This window comes from Anarrhichthys ocellatus, unplaced genomic scaffold (genome assembly GCF_004355925.1).
Source record: "Anarrhichthys ocellatus isolate YVR2014 unplaced genomic scaffold, GSC_Weel_1.0 scaffold77, whole genome shotgun sequence".
Classification (NCBI taxonomy): domain Eukaryota; kingdom Metazoa; phylum Chordata; class Actinopteri; order Perciformes; family Anarhichadidae; genus Anarrhichthys; species Anarrhichthys ocellatus.
In genome coordinates this window covers 40,974-58,054 of record NW_022280107.1, presented here as the reverse complement: position 1 = coordinate 58,054, position 17,081 = coordinate 40,974, and the positions used below count along the sequence as shown (strand labels likewise).

Below are 17,081 nucleotides of genomic sequence, written 5' to 3'. Positions count from 1 at the left end.
AGATCCAGTAAACATCACAACATGTTGAGACTTGTAAGACTCTTCTAAGATGTGCTTCTTCACTGATGACTTCACACCGTGTGAACTCTTGATGGAGATAAAAGTATTAACGCCTCCTCATCTCTCTCCATATCGGAAATTAAATTGAACCTTTGTAGCGATCAGTCAATGAAAAGCAGATCCTATTTTGGGAAATGGTGGTGCATTCAAGGACACTCGTTCATAATTTCAGGAAGCTGTCAAACCCTTTTAACCAACTTTATTCAGAGGATCCTCATATCCACGTTTTCTTGTTTAGTTTTGTAATATGTGGCAGCAGCTAGCTTTAGTATAGAACCTTAGTTTGACTGTCGTAGTATCTCTAAAGGCCCCACCAGGACCAGCTCTCAGTGACGTCCCTGTTAGCCGCTGTGTTACTACATGACATTATGTAACTCGGATAAAGAAATATTAAAAGATTTAAGTCTTTGGAAGATAATTTCTATGTTGTTTAGAAATTAACTGGATCCAATTGGGCCACATGTAAAGATAAAGAAAGAGGAAGAAGTTATTAAAATCATAATGAGAGGAAAGACACAACTTAGACATTAAAGAAGAGTTCCACATCTGTTTATTTTTGAACTTTTTCCATTTTATTGACAGAATAGTAAAGCGCATCACAGTCCACAGTCATTTACAATCATTTGGAAGCTTTAGCATTCTGCTAAGAACATTTTAACACTTTGCATTGCCTTGTTGCATGAGATAAAAATGTATATAAATAAATGCATTTTTGATAAACATTTGCCTCCCTTGGCTGTTTGCTCTTTTTTACGATCTGTGGTTCAATAACTGTAAATAAATGGCAGTAATCTAATATAGAGTTCACAGTTTGCTGCTTGACCTCTCACGATTCTCTGTTTTCTTTATGTTACACATATTTACACGTTTCATCATACATATGTACATTAAGTACAGTCACTCGTGTGGTTCGATCCGTCTTTCTTTGTCCACATTATTCTTCAGTCTCCACCTTTATGTCAACACTTCTTATTGTGATGCAGGTAAACATCAGATGTGACCCTAATCCCTCATTAGCATATGATGCACATGGTGCAAAAGTTGCACAATTAGACTCTTTCTTTAGCTTCTAATTTTGCTCCCCGTTGAGGTGACATTTGCATTGAGAGAACCTTTTAATGCACCTTGTTGAGCGTGTACCTGACAGCTTCTGGTGACGATCATAGACGTTGAGCCAGAGGTTTCTGAAGAGCCGCTGTGAGGCTCAAAGTGTCTCCGGTTGTCTCCATCTTGGCATTGACGACACCTTCCAACTCAAAAATTGGTCAAAGAGGTGGATCGTCTCTGGAGCTGAGGCGGCGGAGCAGACAGCTAGCGACCTGTGCCGACGCCCACCTGTCACTCAAAGAGGCCACACCCTCAATTAAACCCAACTTTAAGCAACTTCATATAATTTAAACGGGTTGACTCCAACCTGTTGCAGTTGTCATAAACGGGGATATTAGCTATAGAGACCAAAACATTTTTTTGTAGCAGGCTGTAAACATTCCTTCTGTAAAGGTTGAACATAGACGTCGATGGAGATCGACTCGCCAGTACCAGTATTTCTGAATTGTCAGTGACACATTTAGAAACCGGCTTCTCTCTCCGGTCCAGAACCTCGTCAGAAGTTCAGCAGGGCGGTTTTCTCGGCCGCCCTCTTGCCCCTCACGGGCATACGATACCTCATCTCCTTCCAGAACCTGGAGGAGGTGGAGAGGTCCTGTCCTCCTTTCTCTTTGTCCTCTCTCGTCCTCGAACTCTTTAAGCTCTTCCACCAACACACGGCGCCTTGCTTCTTCCTCAGGTGACGCACGGACTCTGGGAAGAGAGCCAGCTGAGCCGGGGAGATCTGTTCCAGCTCCACCAGAATCACCTGTGAAGCAGAGCTCCAATTAGAATCAAGCTGCTGGAAATAACTGAAATGGAACCAAAGAAATGTGAAGTAGATTCAGTATTCGCCCGTCCAGAGATCGGTATTATTATTATTTTTGTCATATGATTACTTTTGTGTGATTTATTATTATTGGATGTGCTTTATCCAAATGGTACTTTTGAACCGGGACCTTATTTGAATCAAATAGCTTGTGTGTCTCAGATTCAGGAAGCTACATCTTGCTAACTTAGTGAGTCGTCTGCTTTGTGCCGGGCGGTAGTGGTTTTATGAGAGCCTGTTTGCTAAGAACAGCTGCCTGGACTTAACCGTCATCCCCGGGTTGAACCATAAAGTGTGACCGGACTTAATGCAGCCTGTGAATATTCATTATTCTCACCTTGAGAGATCCCTCCACCAGCGCTCTGTGCATCGCCGTCACACACTCCAGCTGCTGTCTGGTGTCCGGATAGACTTCTTCACTGCCGTCAAAACTCGTGCTGCTTTCACCGTCGTCTCCGCCGCTGCTCTTGGAGATGATGTTGTTGTTGTTGCTTATGCTGCTTGTGTGTCTTTTGCTGAGGAAAGTGGAGGCGTTGTAGAGCAGGAGGAGGCGGCGACTGGCTTGTACGTTCTCCTCTACCGAGTCCACGATGGCTGAAGAGACAGAGCAGAGTTGCATTAGAATAAACATGAGCTTTACTAGTAACGTTTCTCCCAGAAGAAGAGTTGAATCTCACTCAGTTGTCCCTCCTGGCTCCCTTACGTACGGTCAAGCTAAGTGGATCATATCATATTTATTCTTAAATATAAGGATGTCTGGTTGCAAATATGAAGCTAAATATTAAAGAAATCACTTAAACTCCAGTATAGAGGGAATCAGATTACTGCGTACCATGTCATTCATTTATTATTACATTTGAACAGTTTTAAATCACATGTTCTGTCGTCTATTATTGTTTTAGATTATTGCTATGGTATTGTTTCAGTGTCGGTATGGAGTTATTTAGGGAGGGTATTGTATTGGAATCACTATTCTATTATCGTGTCAACACTAGTAACACTGCAGAGTCGTCTCCGTCGTGTAGGACTTACCCGTCCCAGGCATGCAGTCACGGCCCGGTATGAAGAGTTTGTACGCGCAGGCCTTCTCCAACACTTGGGGAAGTGTGTGGAGGGCAAACTCCTCCACTTCCTTACTGAATCCGACGGCACAGGACTGTGGGTACACCACATAGGCGTCATACGACTTTCCATCCAAATCTGAGAAGAAGAAGAAGAAGAAGAAGAAGAAGAAGAAGAAGAGGAAGAAGAAGAAGAAGAAGAGGAAGAGCTCTTTTAGGATGTTTGTTGTGGTGCTTCAGTCTGCACACATGGCTTTATTCTTACAATAAGGTGCAAGTCAGATTCAGCCGTGTCATTTTATTCTTTTATGTACATTAACCCTCTGAACCCTAAAACCAGCCAGCGGGATTGAAGAGCAAGTCATTATCATAAGATTTTTCTTTCCGACGGTCCTTGAACACATCATGTACAACACATGCTTCCATCAGAAAAAGCGACCAAAACGAAGCCTAAAATTATGACACGTAGAGCCGACATTTCTTTTTCCACACTGGTAACACTTGAACACATGTTGGATTTACAGTTTTTGTAAAATATATTATCAAAGAAATTCAACTTGCGTTTTATTTCTTTTTTCATGATTGACGTCATCATAACTGTGTTGTTCTGCACTAAAGACATGTTCTAGTTCTCTCTACTTCTAGTCATGATGGTTCTGTTCCCACAGAGGAGCACAGCAGGACTTTTATAGTGAAAATCAACACAGAGAGAAAAATGTGACGGGAGTGAAAAAGTGCTTTGGGGTTCAGAGAATAGAAGTCAGATTTTGAGCCCTTGGTACTGTTCCAATGGGCTCAATGTGAACACACAGTCCTGCATGTTGAAGCTTCCACTGTTTCATAATCAAGCAGCAGACGACATTTCCTCAGAAGCTCAGCAGGCAGCGCTGTGGTTAGCTTGTTTCCCTTCTTACTGTTGAGTGTTGACACATGCGGTCATGTACTGGGTAGAGCTTAAGCTTAAGTGATGTAAGTGTGTGTGTGGTACTGACTGACAGCATCACTCTGGGGTTTTCCATCTTGGGAGCGTTGTGAATGGAGTGTCAGAGTATGTATTTGTACAAGCCTGCTGTGAAGTATTACCTGTGTTTTTGTAGAGGACTGGAAAGCCTCTCCTGAACCACAGCACGATGTCGACCTTAAAGATGTAGTAGACGATGACGCTGACGACGAAGAGAACCATCACGCCACCGAGCACCGATCCAATGGGGAGTATGATGTTGGGATCTGTAGAGATGAACATCACACGTAAAACAAACCGTTTTCAATATGTCAGCACCGTGTGTGTGTGTGTGTGTGTGTGTGTGTGTGTGTGTGTGTGTGTGTGAGTGAGTGTTGGGCAATATGGACCAAAAATCGTATCTCTGTATCTTTAGGCTGAATGGCGATACACAATATATATCTATATCTCTGCATTTATTATGGTTTTATGTTGTTTTTTCATGCATTTGCTGTTTGATTCAACTTCAAGCCAATTGCAAAGATATTTTAAGAGGCCACCCTCTCTAGATACGAGCCATCTAGTGTTAAAACCTACAGTTTGATGAACAGGAACACGTAAAATGTGGCCCCTTTTATGGAGTTTTAAAACCAATTTTAATAGAACAAAAGACCTCTGGTTAAATCTTGTTAGCAGTGACGACGACGTTGTAACTTCATCACTCTGCAGCTTTCTGACCCAGTGAGTCACTCAGTGAGTCGGTGACATACATTAGAGTTTACAGGGCTGACCCCGCTTCGCTGAGGTTAAACCACAAAGAGCGAGCGGGGGTTGAGTTGCACGGAGATGCAAACACTGGCCTGTTATGTAACAACTAAGTCGATATAAACGGTCTCATCCTACATATCCCGTTTGAAAATACATCGATATACCGTGAAAAGTTGCTCTACCACTCGGCCCAAGTGTGTGTGTGTGTGTGCGTGTGTGTGTGAGAGAGAGTTAAAAGATTGCGCCTCATTCTTTCTTATTCCTTTATTATATCACAAGCAATTAAAGCATTGAATTTAAGCAGTAAAAAGTGAGGATCGGCTGATATGGAGACCGTTATTTGGAGGCGATATAGATTTGCAGTAAAAACAGGGATTCAAAGTCCAACACACAACTTTGTTTAAATGCCTTTAATCATTATATTTAATGAAATGCTGCAAAAGAGAACTTTTCAACATTATCTTTAGAGAAATAGAGCCATTGCTCTCGTCATGCTGACATCTTCTCAACAACAACTTGCACTGAGTTTGTATTGTTCGAAGCAATGGCCGTTGGGTTTCGGTCCAATGAGACATTTGTCTGGACTGTTGTTATGGAATAATAGGTCTTCAGAACAACGTCTGGCTGCAAAGGTTTTTGTTAAGTTGAGTAGACACGGGCATTATTTAGGAGGTCATTGTGCCTAAATGACAAAAAAAGGGAACATGGTAACACGGATGACTGAGTTGTCATGTGTGAAAATTTGCACGCAGATTTTCTGTACTTTGAAAGGATTCTACCCCGTGTGTTTACCTGCAGGTAGCAGACTGAAATAGCCGGTGCTAGGGCCCCTGGAGCTCAGTGCCATACAGGTGAAGTTTTTTCCAAAATCCTCCGTCGTCAGCTCAGAGAATATCAGCATCCGCTCTGTCCAGACACCTTTAATGGGACCATCCTGTTTCCACGAACTGGTGAGGACAGAAGAACATAAAACATGTTACGTGTCGTATAACTTAATATTCTACAAGTGTTCCTTCTCCCTCTGTTGTGCCTGTTGTACTGCAGCAGACTCCTCTAATCAAATAACTACATCTGGAAAGAGAGGAACCGACAGTAAATGAAAGAACTCAAAACATTTAAATATCACGGCAGTAGTACGGCAACGGATCATAAAACTCACCGTTCGGATCAGCACAAAATAAAAAAGGGAGCAAATAGAACTTTTAGATCTCTGATCACATGTTTTTGCTGCTGATACTAATAACTGATCACTGATGATCCGTATCAACAGATACAGATCTCTGTTTGATTAGAGCAGCTGCTCTACAAGGATTTACCAACGTCCCAAAAATCATTTCAACCACTGAAGTCAATAAACCCTCAAAATACTAAATGTTATCTTTCACTTTGTTATTGTAATTGATAGTGGTTTTTTTCCTTCGTAAAACACACATTTTAAATGATAAGGAAATAAAAGATTGTATATTTATCGACAAACTAAATCTCGTAATTATTGTTTTTAATAATGAAGTACAATAATGAGCTTAGAGCTCGTGTTAGGAAGTTAAACAGCTCATAATTCATCTCTAATATCTATTTTATATTAACGTGAAAACATCTCCTTCAAACTACTGGATTTATTTAAGTTTATCACCAAAACTACATTTTACAGATGACACGTGAACACATCATGATAACGTTATAATGTACCTTCAGCCAGTACTCATGTTCACTGAGCAGAGCCTGAAGGCATCATCATGTAACTGAAGTGAACCCCCGTTGGTTAGCTGTCACCCCAAAAGCAGCAGGTTAAAACAAAAGTGAAGGTGAAGGTGCTGACCGTGGTTTGGAGGTGTAGATACGGTCGGGTTCGGTATTGAGAATGTATGAATAGGGGTCTTCCATCCAAACGACATAAACATCCGGCCTCCCGACACACGGCACAAACACCCGGCACCGCTTGATGAAACTGGACCCTAAACACATGCAGACACAATCAACACCAATTATACTCTGCAGAACTGTTTATCTGAACCTATGAACCGAAGGAGCTTCAGACCTGAGCTGGTGTTCAGACCGAGAATAAATTGCACTGTTTGTGTCTTACAGTGAAAAGATGAGCTTCAGTCAGAAGATAAGTCTGATTAAGATAAAACAGCTTATCGAGCACCAAGGCACTGTAATACATCAATGTTTCGAAGCCACAAAGAGTTCGGCCTCAGATTAATCGACTAATTGGTGAAACAGTCGATAGATTAATTGATAGAAAATGAGTTGTGAGTGTGAGACAGGATTTTACTCTGTACACTTCCTCCTGCTACAATCATTTTATCCTTCCATTTGACCGAAGGTTAACGGTGGAATTTGCTCTCCTAGCTGTGGTTTTTTCGACACAATGCAAATGTTGGTCCGATCAAAAGCCAAGTCGGTTCCTCCATCCGCCAATGTGCACTGTGTGTTCTCTAAAGAGATGTTTGTTGCAGGCGGAGACTCACCCATCGGTGCCTTGATTATGTCATTGGCCGGTTCGTGGACTTGTGGAGTCAAAGAGTACTTATCTGAAAAGACATGAAATACAGATGTTGAGGTTATCGAATCATGGGAATATACCGTAAATAGAACGCTACCAGAGAGTTGCTAGCTCCCGTCTGTCGTTTGTTTAGTTTGGTCTTGGGAATGTTTTGACCTCTTGTTCACAGCCTGTAATACATTCTGCTGAGATCATTTGTGCTGCTCACTATAGTGATGATTTTTTAGGAAAGTGAAATGCACTGTTAGAATATAACACCGATGTCCGTTCTAACCTGAGACCCACGCCTCAATGGTCTCTGACACGGATCCCGTCACGCCGCCGAGAGTGAAGGTGAGCGTGCAGGTGTAGGAGGAGTTGTTGTTACGCTCCACCCCGTCGATCTTCAGTTTGCCTGAATCTAAGTAGGTGTACCGGCCCTTTCCGTCCACGATGGGTTCACATCCCTAGATGAGGAGAGGAAACAGAAAATGACTACACGTAATAACTACTTCATGATGGTCGACAGGCACGTGGTTCTGATTGGTCAAGTCTGATCAATCTTGATGATCGTCTAATCTCTTTTTACTAATTTATCCTCCTCTGCTTCAGCTCAGGCAGCGACCTCCGGTTCTGTCGAGTGAAGTCAAAGCTTCATGTGTTTAACCTGCATTCTCTCTAGTGTCCACCAGGGGGCGACTCCTCTGGTTGTATAGAAGTCTATGAGAAAATGACTCTACTTCTCTCTTGATTTATTACCTCAGTAAACATTGTAAACATGAGTTTATGGTCTCAATCTCTAGTTTCAAGTCTTCTTCAATACAGCATGATGTTCATTTAGTACATTATGGACATAATTATAGTCAGCCACCACGCTGAACAGATAAAGATTAGACTTAAAGAAAGTTGTCAACTGAAAGAAGAGAGCAAGTTGGAATAGTAGCAGTACATAATTCAAATTCATCAAATCTTCTATTAATGTAACTTGAATCTATATATGAAATATCATCCTTTTTAATGTGCACAATGTTGTATGTTATACCTGCTGGATGTACTGATGCATTTTGCTTCAATTAAACTTGCCGTCTCTGATTCAGAGTGTGGTGTGAAATTCCCATCTTTGCCAGTTTTCCCCTGATTGTTACGTCTGTGTACATCTGGTCCAGCAAACACTTCTCCACAACATCTGGACTGATGTAAATGAATGTTGTGATCACTACTCACTCTGTACCACGTGAGGTGGGAGGTGATGTTGTAGCCGTCCAGTGTAGCGATGTAGTCCTTCAGAGGGCAGCTCAGCATGTCGGTGACCATGTTGGTCAGTGATTGAATAGCTTTCCTCGGCCGTCCGCACTCTCCAGGAACCGGCAGCTCCACCACCAGCTTGGTGGCCTGCCGGTAGCACCGAGACGGAGTTCTGGTGAATATAAAGACGAGAATTAGCCGGTTTTTCTTCTCTTTGTTCGTGCAACAACGGCTTCAGATTCTCAGAGTTTACGAGGTGCACCTGAATGTACCATGAAATGCTCTACTATGTGGTCTTGTTGATGGATTCTCTAACTCTTCTGCAGTCTACAAACACAATGTGTCGTCTTTGAAAGTTTCTTTTGTTTCTTAGGAAGACAAACAGTTTCTTTCACCTTCTGTTGATGTTTTCTATTCTCTACTGATGCTGCCGTACCTCAGGACGCTCACATATTCTCCAGAGTCGTCCATCTGTAACTTAAGGAACCACAGCGTCTCCCCGTTCACCAGGATCCGCTCGCTCTGGTTGCCCATCTCTCGGCCCGTCTTGGAGTCGTACCAGGTGATGTTGTAAGGGACGGCTGTCAAGTTGAAGACGTCCGGAGACACCAAGGTGCTATTCAGCATCGCCGTGTCCCCGGGAACAGAGAAGACCCGCTCGAACTGGAGGTTGTAGTTGGTACAGTTCTCTGAAACACAAATGGATCGGTCATTTACTTTGTTAATTGTTTGGCAATTGTGTTTATGCAGCACAATTCATGACAAGAAAACTCAAAGTGCTTAACTTTAATATGATTTAAGAGGAAACTTTAAGGCCCTGATCAGATGCGGACCAGGCTGCATTCTTTATTGCCCGAACAGTGTTGTTTGCAGTATGTTGAGGCTTGAGTGCTGACATTGAACTGTACGCTACCCCAACAGTTCATATCACTGTTTAAATGAATGAAAACAACTGTCCCAAAAATCTCCACCCTCTCAAAATATATTAAATAAAATATAATTGGTAATGTGCCATTATAGCTGCAGCATGAAGCATTTCATCTGGAATTCTGTGTATAACAGAAACACCACGTCACTGCAGTTACACCAGTGGCCAGAGGGGGGCGATAACATGCTTCTGTACAGACTGGAGGCAGACGTTGGACTTAGTGTGCACAGTATGTAGGTATGTTCCAGAGCTCTGGTAGTATTTATGTAGTTATTTTGGCTCACCTTGTTCAAATCCTGCACAGATCCCAAACAGGCCGAGGAGAAACACAACGGCTCCCGCTGCTGATTGCTGGCCCATGGCTGAAAAACACACATTCAACCAACAGTTAGAGACGAACACACACAAGAAGCCAGGGTGGGAAGTGCTACTGGAAAAAGGACTTACTGGAACACTGAGAGGTCACGAGAGGCTTTCAAGTACAGCAATACTCAGCAAAACAAACCAGTTTTCTTTCCCCTTTAAGACAAACTTTGTCTTCCCTAATATTTAAAAGCTTGCGTCTGTCCTCCCTCTCCCTCCCTCTCTCTCTCCCTCCCTCCCCCTCCCCCTCCCTCTCCCTCCCTCTCTCTCCCCCTCCCTCTCCCTCCCTCTCCCGCAGGCATAGATGAGCAATGCTCTGGTATTTCAGGAGTCACTGGTGCAGAAACATCTTACAGAACGCTGCTTAACGCTGCAGAGCTGGAAGGAGGCCCAGCATTCCTGAACACTGCTGTTACGCAAGTGAGTCTTCCTAGATTTGGCTCTATGAATGAGCGCTGAACGACATGTTCTGGTAACATCAGGCGGCTCCATTGTGATGAGCAGCACCGGTCACATTAACATTCTTGTTTTACCACAACACTGCTGAGGTCAGGTTCAGGCCATCACCTCCACCTATAGTGAGGTCTGGGTATTCTTTGACAGTTTGGTTTACTACTACTATGAATATAGAAATGTTTGTCTGTACTTTTTAACTGTTCTTTGGTGCTACAGAGATTTGAAATGTATTTGATATCCAATGACCATATTCAAGAGAAAGTGCCATTTCATGGTGAGCTTTCCAGAGAAAACGTTATTATTGCTTTTGCCAATTACCAGAACTGCTCACTCATCTGATGACCACCCAGTACCAGTAACATGAGCTTCATGTACGTCCAGTCATCTGGATGGACTGTAGCTAAAGTCTGTGACTAAAGCTGGAGACAAGCACAGACGTATCTGGGTGTGGATTGACTCAGTTAAACTCAACTCCCACAGTGAAAGTATTTCTCAAAGACACGTAATTCATCCTCATCCATGATGTCACACGTCTTACTGTCCAGCAGAGGTTTGGCAACCTGATCTGAAGCTCGTGGACGACTTAACGTAGTTATAAAGGATCATTAGACTCCATTCAAAATGTAGTCAATGTCAAACAGACATCAACCAGAGCCCTGCAGGAGTGTGATGCATGATGGGTATGTTCACATAAAAACAAAGAAATGGATGTTTGAGGGGAAAAATGCATAGAGTTTGTCTTTTACCGCTACGCACTGAAGAGTTTGACATAAACTGGTAAATATACTGGAAGGAACCTTGAAAACATCAACGAATCCTCAGTCAACGGTTCGTATGATGTCTAACAAAACGTTCCTCATCGTTTCTCGTGCGTTTTCATGCGAACGGCAGCAACACGTGGTGATTTCTGCCCGTTACAAATGACTTCTGTCTTCACAGGAAACTACGTAGTTAGGTTTCAAGAGAAGACGGCACATTATTTTTCATAGGTTCTTCTGTGAATGCCGTATGAGAGCAGCCTGGAAAACACATAAATTAGTTTCCATGAAGTTGGTCGGGATTAGAGACACGTGCACAAACATAAACCACAGAGCATGTGTCGGCTTCGTTTATGAAAATGTAATTAAAGAAAGCGGTGGTTATGGCCCTGCAGTGTGAAGGTGAATCTATCCATGAGCTGCTAGTTAGATGTGAAGTGTGAAGGGTGTCTGGCCACATTCGGATAAGCTTCCTCGTCTATCAGATAACAGCTGATCTGATCTCTCCACATCTTTCCCCGCATGCATTCACAGTGCAGCCTCTTCACTGCACGTAGCGCTGACGCATCTCTCCACGTTGTTCAGCAGCTAAAGCTGTTTATAGACTTCTGATCATTGTACAAATGTCACATCTGGCATCACAGGTGTGTAACGGTGCATCAGCAGATCCATTATTACAAGCTGATCTTGTGGAGCCAAACATCTTTTAAACATATGAAGCCTTCATTTTGTTTTGGGGAAATGTTCATAGAAATGATGCACAAGACATCCAGAATATTTAGACTTCACAGGATGGTGCAAACATGAAATCTGGAATTTTGCTCCATATTTAGCATGACGAGTGTTGGAACAAACACACAGAATATATTTATGTATTTTCCAATTGTTTTAAAGATAATTCAGGGGATATTTAAGGGAGAAACTTGGGTTTTAAATGTTTCCAAAGTTCAAACTCTTGTTGCTTCGTAGGTCGTGTGCCGCCACAAACGTTCTCTGAAAAACGGAAGACTTAACAAGAAAACAGAAGCCACAGAGACTGTGTGAAAGTTCTGTGGGGGGAAGATGGTAAACTAGAGGAACATTTTCCGGACTGCAGTATCTGCATCTCCATCTGACTACAGGAAGCCTCACTGCTGGCGAGACGCAGACACAAATGAATCGGTGGTTTAGCTGTAGAGAGTGTGGTTTGTCTCACCACCTACCTGTTTAGATCAGCATCGCCTTCTGCACGGACAGTAACCTGAAACTTTCCTTTTCTCACCTGCAGTTATTACAGTCATTTTTTTTGTTTAAGCAGACGCTTTTATCCAAAGCGACTTACAATTCAGAGTCTATCACATTTCTACACCGTAGGCACAGCTACAGGAGCAATTTTGGGGTTAAGTGTCTTGCTCAAGGACACATCAACATGCGACTAGCAGGGCCGGAGATCGAACCGCCGACCCTCTGATTGAAAGACGGCCCTGCTATCCACTTACCCACAGTCTCGCTCCCAGTTCACTTCATCTAGTCTGAACCATGAGATACAGTGAGCTGCTGTTCTATTTGACTTCTGCTGAAGTTCTCAACAGACAGACTGTCATCCTGCAGCATCAGTTCATGAAGCACTTCAATGCTTCTGGTATTTAATGTTCTCCGGTGTCACAAAGAGCTTGTGAAAACGTTTTTTTAATTTGCACGACAATATATTTATTCAAACTATTTTGTTTTTGTTGTGAATACTTTTACAAAGAAGGCGGGAAAAAGCAACGTAATATTGATTTTTCTGAGCTTTCACACCACAAATAAAGTTGAGTTGAGCCTTTATTTATATTTAGATCAACTCCGACGCTCAGTCGTACAAACCAGGTGATTCTGCTGAGTGAAGTCAAAGCTTCGTGTGTTAAAGCTGCATTCTCTCTAGTGTCCACCAGGGGGCGACTCCTCTGGTTGTATAGAAGTCTATGAGAAAATGACTCTACTTCTCTCTTGATTTATTACCTCAGTAAACATTGTAAACATGAGTTTATGGTCTCAATCTCTAGTTTCAAGTCTTCTTCACTACAGCATGATGTTCATTTAGTAAATGATGGACATAAAATACCAAAATACACATACAATATTAGTAGTTTAGCTTTTCAAATCATGCAAAGATCACATATCTATTCTCTAAATATGCTGTGGTCACTTTTTCAATAGTCTGTCTATAAAATGTCATATTTTCTTAAAGGTGGTGTCTTCAAATTGCTTGTGTTTAGTCTAAAAATGAGCCATTACAAGTCAGAATTATATTTAAAGAATGGGAAATGCATCAAACATAACTTAGCTGGTTCCAGCTAACGTTTGACATATTTTCTTGAGAAGCAATTTCCGAGATTTATTGTTTATCATCATTTCTGTTTATTGACTTATCAAATATTTAGTGTTTTCTAAGTGTTACCAACGAAATATAAAAAACAAAAAGCATTAGAAAAGATTGAGGAATATTTTACCTTGCTTGGTGTTAAAGCCTAGACATACTGAAAGGGTTAATCCAGAAACAGCGGTATTCAAGTAAATCTCAACTTAATAAAACATGTCTTCAGAATAGTTGCCTGTTGTAGCTTCCAGAAGCTGGAGGACGAGTGCTTCTTGTCGAGACGCACTGACCGGACCGTCAGAGTCTCAGGCAGCAGAGCTCCACTCCGGGACAAGCCCAGACAGGACAAGGGAGCGTGGGAAGAGCTCAGCCGGTTGGTTGGTGGCCTGAACAGTGACGTGGGAGTAACACACGAGGTGAACGACACCGAGCCACAAGAGAAACGTTTAACCGCTTTCCCTCAATACTGGAGGCCTGGAGGCGTTGGTGGTTGTAATGTGTTGAGCGGTGAGTCACACGCTGTCTTTTCTTTACCAAGAGATGGAAGAACAACCGTGGTGCGCTCTGATTTTACTTTCCTCTCAATAGATAGATAGATAGATGAATAGATAGATAGATAGATAGATAGATAGATGAATAGATAGATGAATAGATAGATAGATAGATAGATGAATAGATAGATAGATAGATAGATGAATAGATAGATAGATAGATAGATAGATAGATAGACAGATAGATGAATAGATAGATAGATAGATAGATAGATAGATAGATAGATAGATAGATAGATGAATAGATAGATAGATAGATAGATAGATGGATAGATAGATGAATAGATAGATAGATGAATAGATAGATGAATAGATAGATAGATAGATAGATGAATAGATGAATAGATAGATAGATAGATAGATAAATAGATAGATGGATAGATGGATAGATAGATAGATAAATAGATAGATGGATAGATGGATAGATGGATAGATAGATAGATAGATAAATAGATAGATGGATAGATGGATAGATAGATAGATAGATAGATAGATAGATAGATAGATGAATAGATAGATAGATAGATAGATAGACAGATAGATAGATAGATAGATGAATAGATAGATAGATGAATAGATAGATAGATAGATAGATAGATAGATAGATAGATAGATGAATAGATAGATAGATGAATAGATAGATAGATAGATAGATAGATGAATAGATAGATAGATAGATAGATAGATGAATAGATAGATAGATAGATAGATAGATAGATAGATAGATGAATAGATAGATAGATAGATAGATGGAGAGATTGATAGATAGATATATAGAGAGAGAGAGAGGGATGGAGGGAGGGAGGAATGGATGGATGGATAGATAGTTACTTTATTAATCCTGCAAAGGGGACATTTTTTCTGCTACAGCAGCATTTATATATATATATATATATATATATATATATATATATATATATACACATAAACCGTTTCTGATGTATTGGGCAGCACACTTGTGTCCCACTCGTCATCTCAAACGTTTCTCTCTCAGCAGCACTTTATCTGAGCGTCTCCCTCACATATCACTGCTGCTCTGCAGACAGCAGCCTGATGGACACATGGCTTCCTGGCAGGAAACTGCTGAACCAAAAAAAAGACGTTGCCGCTGCCAAGACTGCAGTGTTGATGTTGTGTCTTTGTATAACCAGGCCTGCTTTGTTAACCTCGAGGCTGCCAACTCTGGCATTGCAACTTGAACATGTGCAGTTCTGTTATTGGAAGAACACGAAGCCGTCACATCAAGGACTGACATCCTGTTAATCAGCTTCTAAGCTTTTCCCAAGATCAGGGTCTGATCCTCTGAAGGACCTGGTTCAGGGTCGGGGGTATAAAAGGTATAGAAAGTACACCTGTATGAATCTTAACTCCTTCGTATGCATGCTGTTCAGACTAACTGTAGCTAAACAGCGAACGTTAATGGAGGTTGCGTTGACTTGTGTGGTGCGTTCAAGCTCTACTCAGTCAAAATGAGTATTGGGAAGGCAAATACTGTCATATATACCGTCACAGTCCGTGCTTCAGAATTATAACTTGATATAAACTTTAGGCCACACCACAGAGAGAACAGCTCTGAGGTCTGATCCGACTCTAGTAGAAGATATCAGCAATCACTCTACTGTCTGTCAGGACAACTGGTTGGTAAACGGTAGAATCACGCCTTTCACATTATAAAGTTATTAATCTGGAATGAGTGCATGCTTGTATTTGATTGGTCAATGCTGCGTGATGTTGATTGGTTGACTCCACCCTTGATTCTGGAAGCTTCATTGGCTTCCACAGCTTGGATCATCAGGAGATTAGTAACATGTGCTAGAAAATATCCAGCTTCTTTTGGGGTTTTCATTTAAAGTTATGTTAGAAATGGGAGCAGCTGTGTGAGCACGCTTGGTTTAAAATATGTAGTCTTCAAAGGATCCAGATTCTGAAATGAGACCCAGCTGCTGCACCTTATGTTGAGCCACCGTGTCAGATTTGGAGGAAAAAGTTGAATTCTTTTAAAGCACAAAACAAGAAGCAGATGCTGTTTTTCTCTGGAGCAACCCGGGATGAAGCTTCTGTTTTCTGACATCAGCAGAGGAAATGAAAGGTCGATGTAAATATCGTGAGTAGTGTGTTTGTGAGCAAAGGCTGCTGGGAAATGTGGCACATTTGAATCAATGTTATTGAAGCAATAACTGCTCCACAAAGCTTAGATAGAAGCTGCTTTCTGTGTTTGAGACATACTTCAGGTGACTGAGTGATGTGTTGTAACCTGAGATTGAAGGCAGTGACGTAGGAAAGCAGACGGACACTTTTGGGAAGCGGAGCCTCACTAACTGAACAAATTTGTGCAATGTTTGTTAATGTTTGTTGTCACGGAGAGAGAGGAACAAGCGTCCATTTGTTTCTGTTTGCACACAGCTGAGTGGTGGCGGAGTTTGTTCAACCACAAATCTGCTCAGTTGTGCGAACTTTGTCCATCTGTCAGTGGGACAGCGGTCCAAGGTCCTGACAGCATGCACTAATCAAACAGGTTTCTACTGTCAACCTCACCTTATGTTTACTGTTGCCTTTCCTCTCGCTGCAGATTCATTTCATCTAATGTAATAATCTAGCTCGAGTATAAAAATATGAAACAACAAAAATGTACAGTTTAAACTTGCAAATCCTCGTAATTAACAGTCAAACTGGAAAGAAACACGAGGACGTGTGAAGCAGCGATAGCAGTGATTTGTGTCATACCGAGTCCTGATATGAGTCAACATAAACGTGGAGATTCCCTCGTGATTTACTGACAATGACGAGACAAACGTGAGGCCGCAGCTCAGTGTGCTCTCACCTCCTGTCCTTCCAAACACGAGCAAACTGTAACACAGCAGCAGAGCAGCGTCACAGTAAACACGGCGCCCACACGGACTCCTCTCTCTTATTTAAAGATTGCTTCGATTTAATCAACGTTGTCTTTGTGGAACATTTAGCAAAAAGCCCAAAACAAGTTGTTGCTCAATCGTCAACGATGATCAACAGTCTGAAGCCCAAAGAAATGCACATTTCACTGATATCGTTGCTACAACTATCAGTTATTTCACTATTAGTGCTGTTTGATTAATTACAGTTAGTTAATTGATTTATTGTTTTGTTTATAAAATGTCCGAAAATAACAATTCTAATAGTGGTGGTAGTAATAATAGTCGTAATAGTAGTAATGTTAGTGGTAGTAATAATAGT

General features: G+C 41.6%; 1 protein-coding gene across 3 annotated transcripts in view; it reads right to left on the bottom strand.

Moving 5' to 3' along the window:
* Nucleotides 1-290: 290 nt before the first annotated feature.
* Nucleotides 291-17,081, bottom strand: part of LOC116398014 (interleukin-1 receptor type 1-like) — a 21,449-nt gene continuing 4,658 nt past the window's right edge. For 2 of the 3 annotated variants that reach the window (XM_031873986.1, XM_031873988.1), the window contains 11 exons: nt 9,690-9,767; nt 8,914-9,166; nt 8,457-8,649; nt 7,528-7,699; nt 7,219-7,281; nt 6,564-6,699; nt 5,537-5,691; nt 4,120-4,263; nt 3,008-3,175; nt 2,313-2,569; nt 291-1,915 (listed from right to left, as the gene is read on the bottom strand). In XM_031873986.1, the coding sequence (XP_031729846.1) occupies nt 1,664-1,915; nt 2,313-2,569; nt 3,008-3,175; nt 4,120-4,263; nt 5,537-5,691; nt 6,564-6,699; nt 7,219-7,281; nt 7,528-7,699; nt 8,457-8,649; nt 8,914-9,166; nt 9,690-9,767 (1,871 nt within the window). In that variant the 3' untranslated portion in view covers nt 291-1,663. Of the gene's footprint in view, nt 1,916-2,312; nt 2,570-3,007; nt 3,176-4,119; nt 4,264-5,536; nt 5,692-6,563; nt 6,700-7,218; nt 7,282-7,527; nt 7,700-8,456; nt 8,650-8,913; nt 9,167-9,689; nt 9,768-13,453; nt 13,949-17,081 lie in introns of those variants that run through there. The other variant, XM_031873989.1, reaches the window with a different exon arrangement.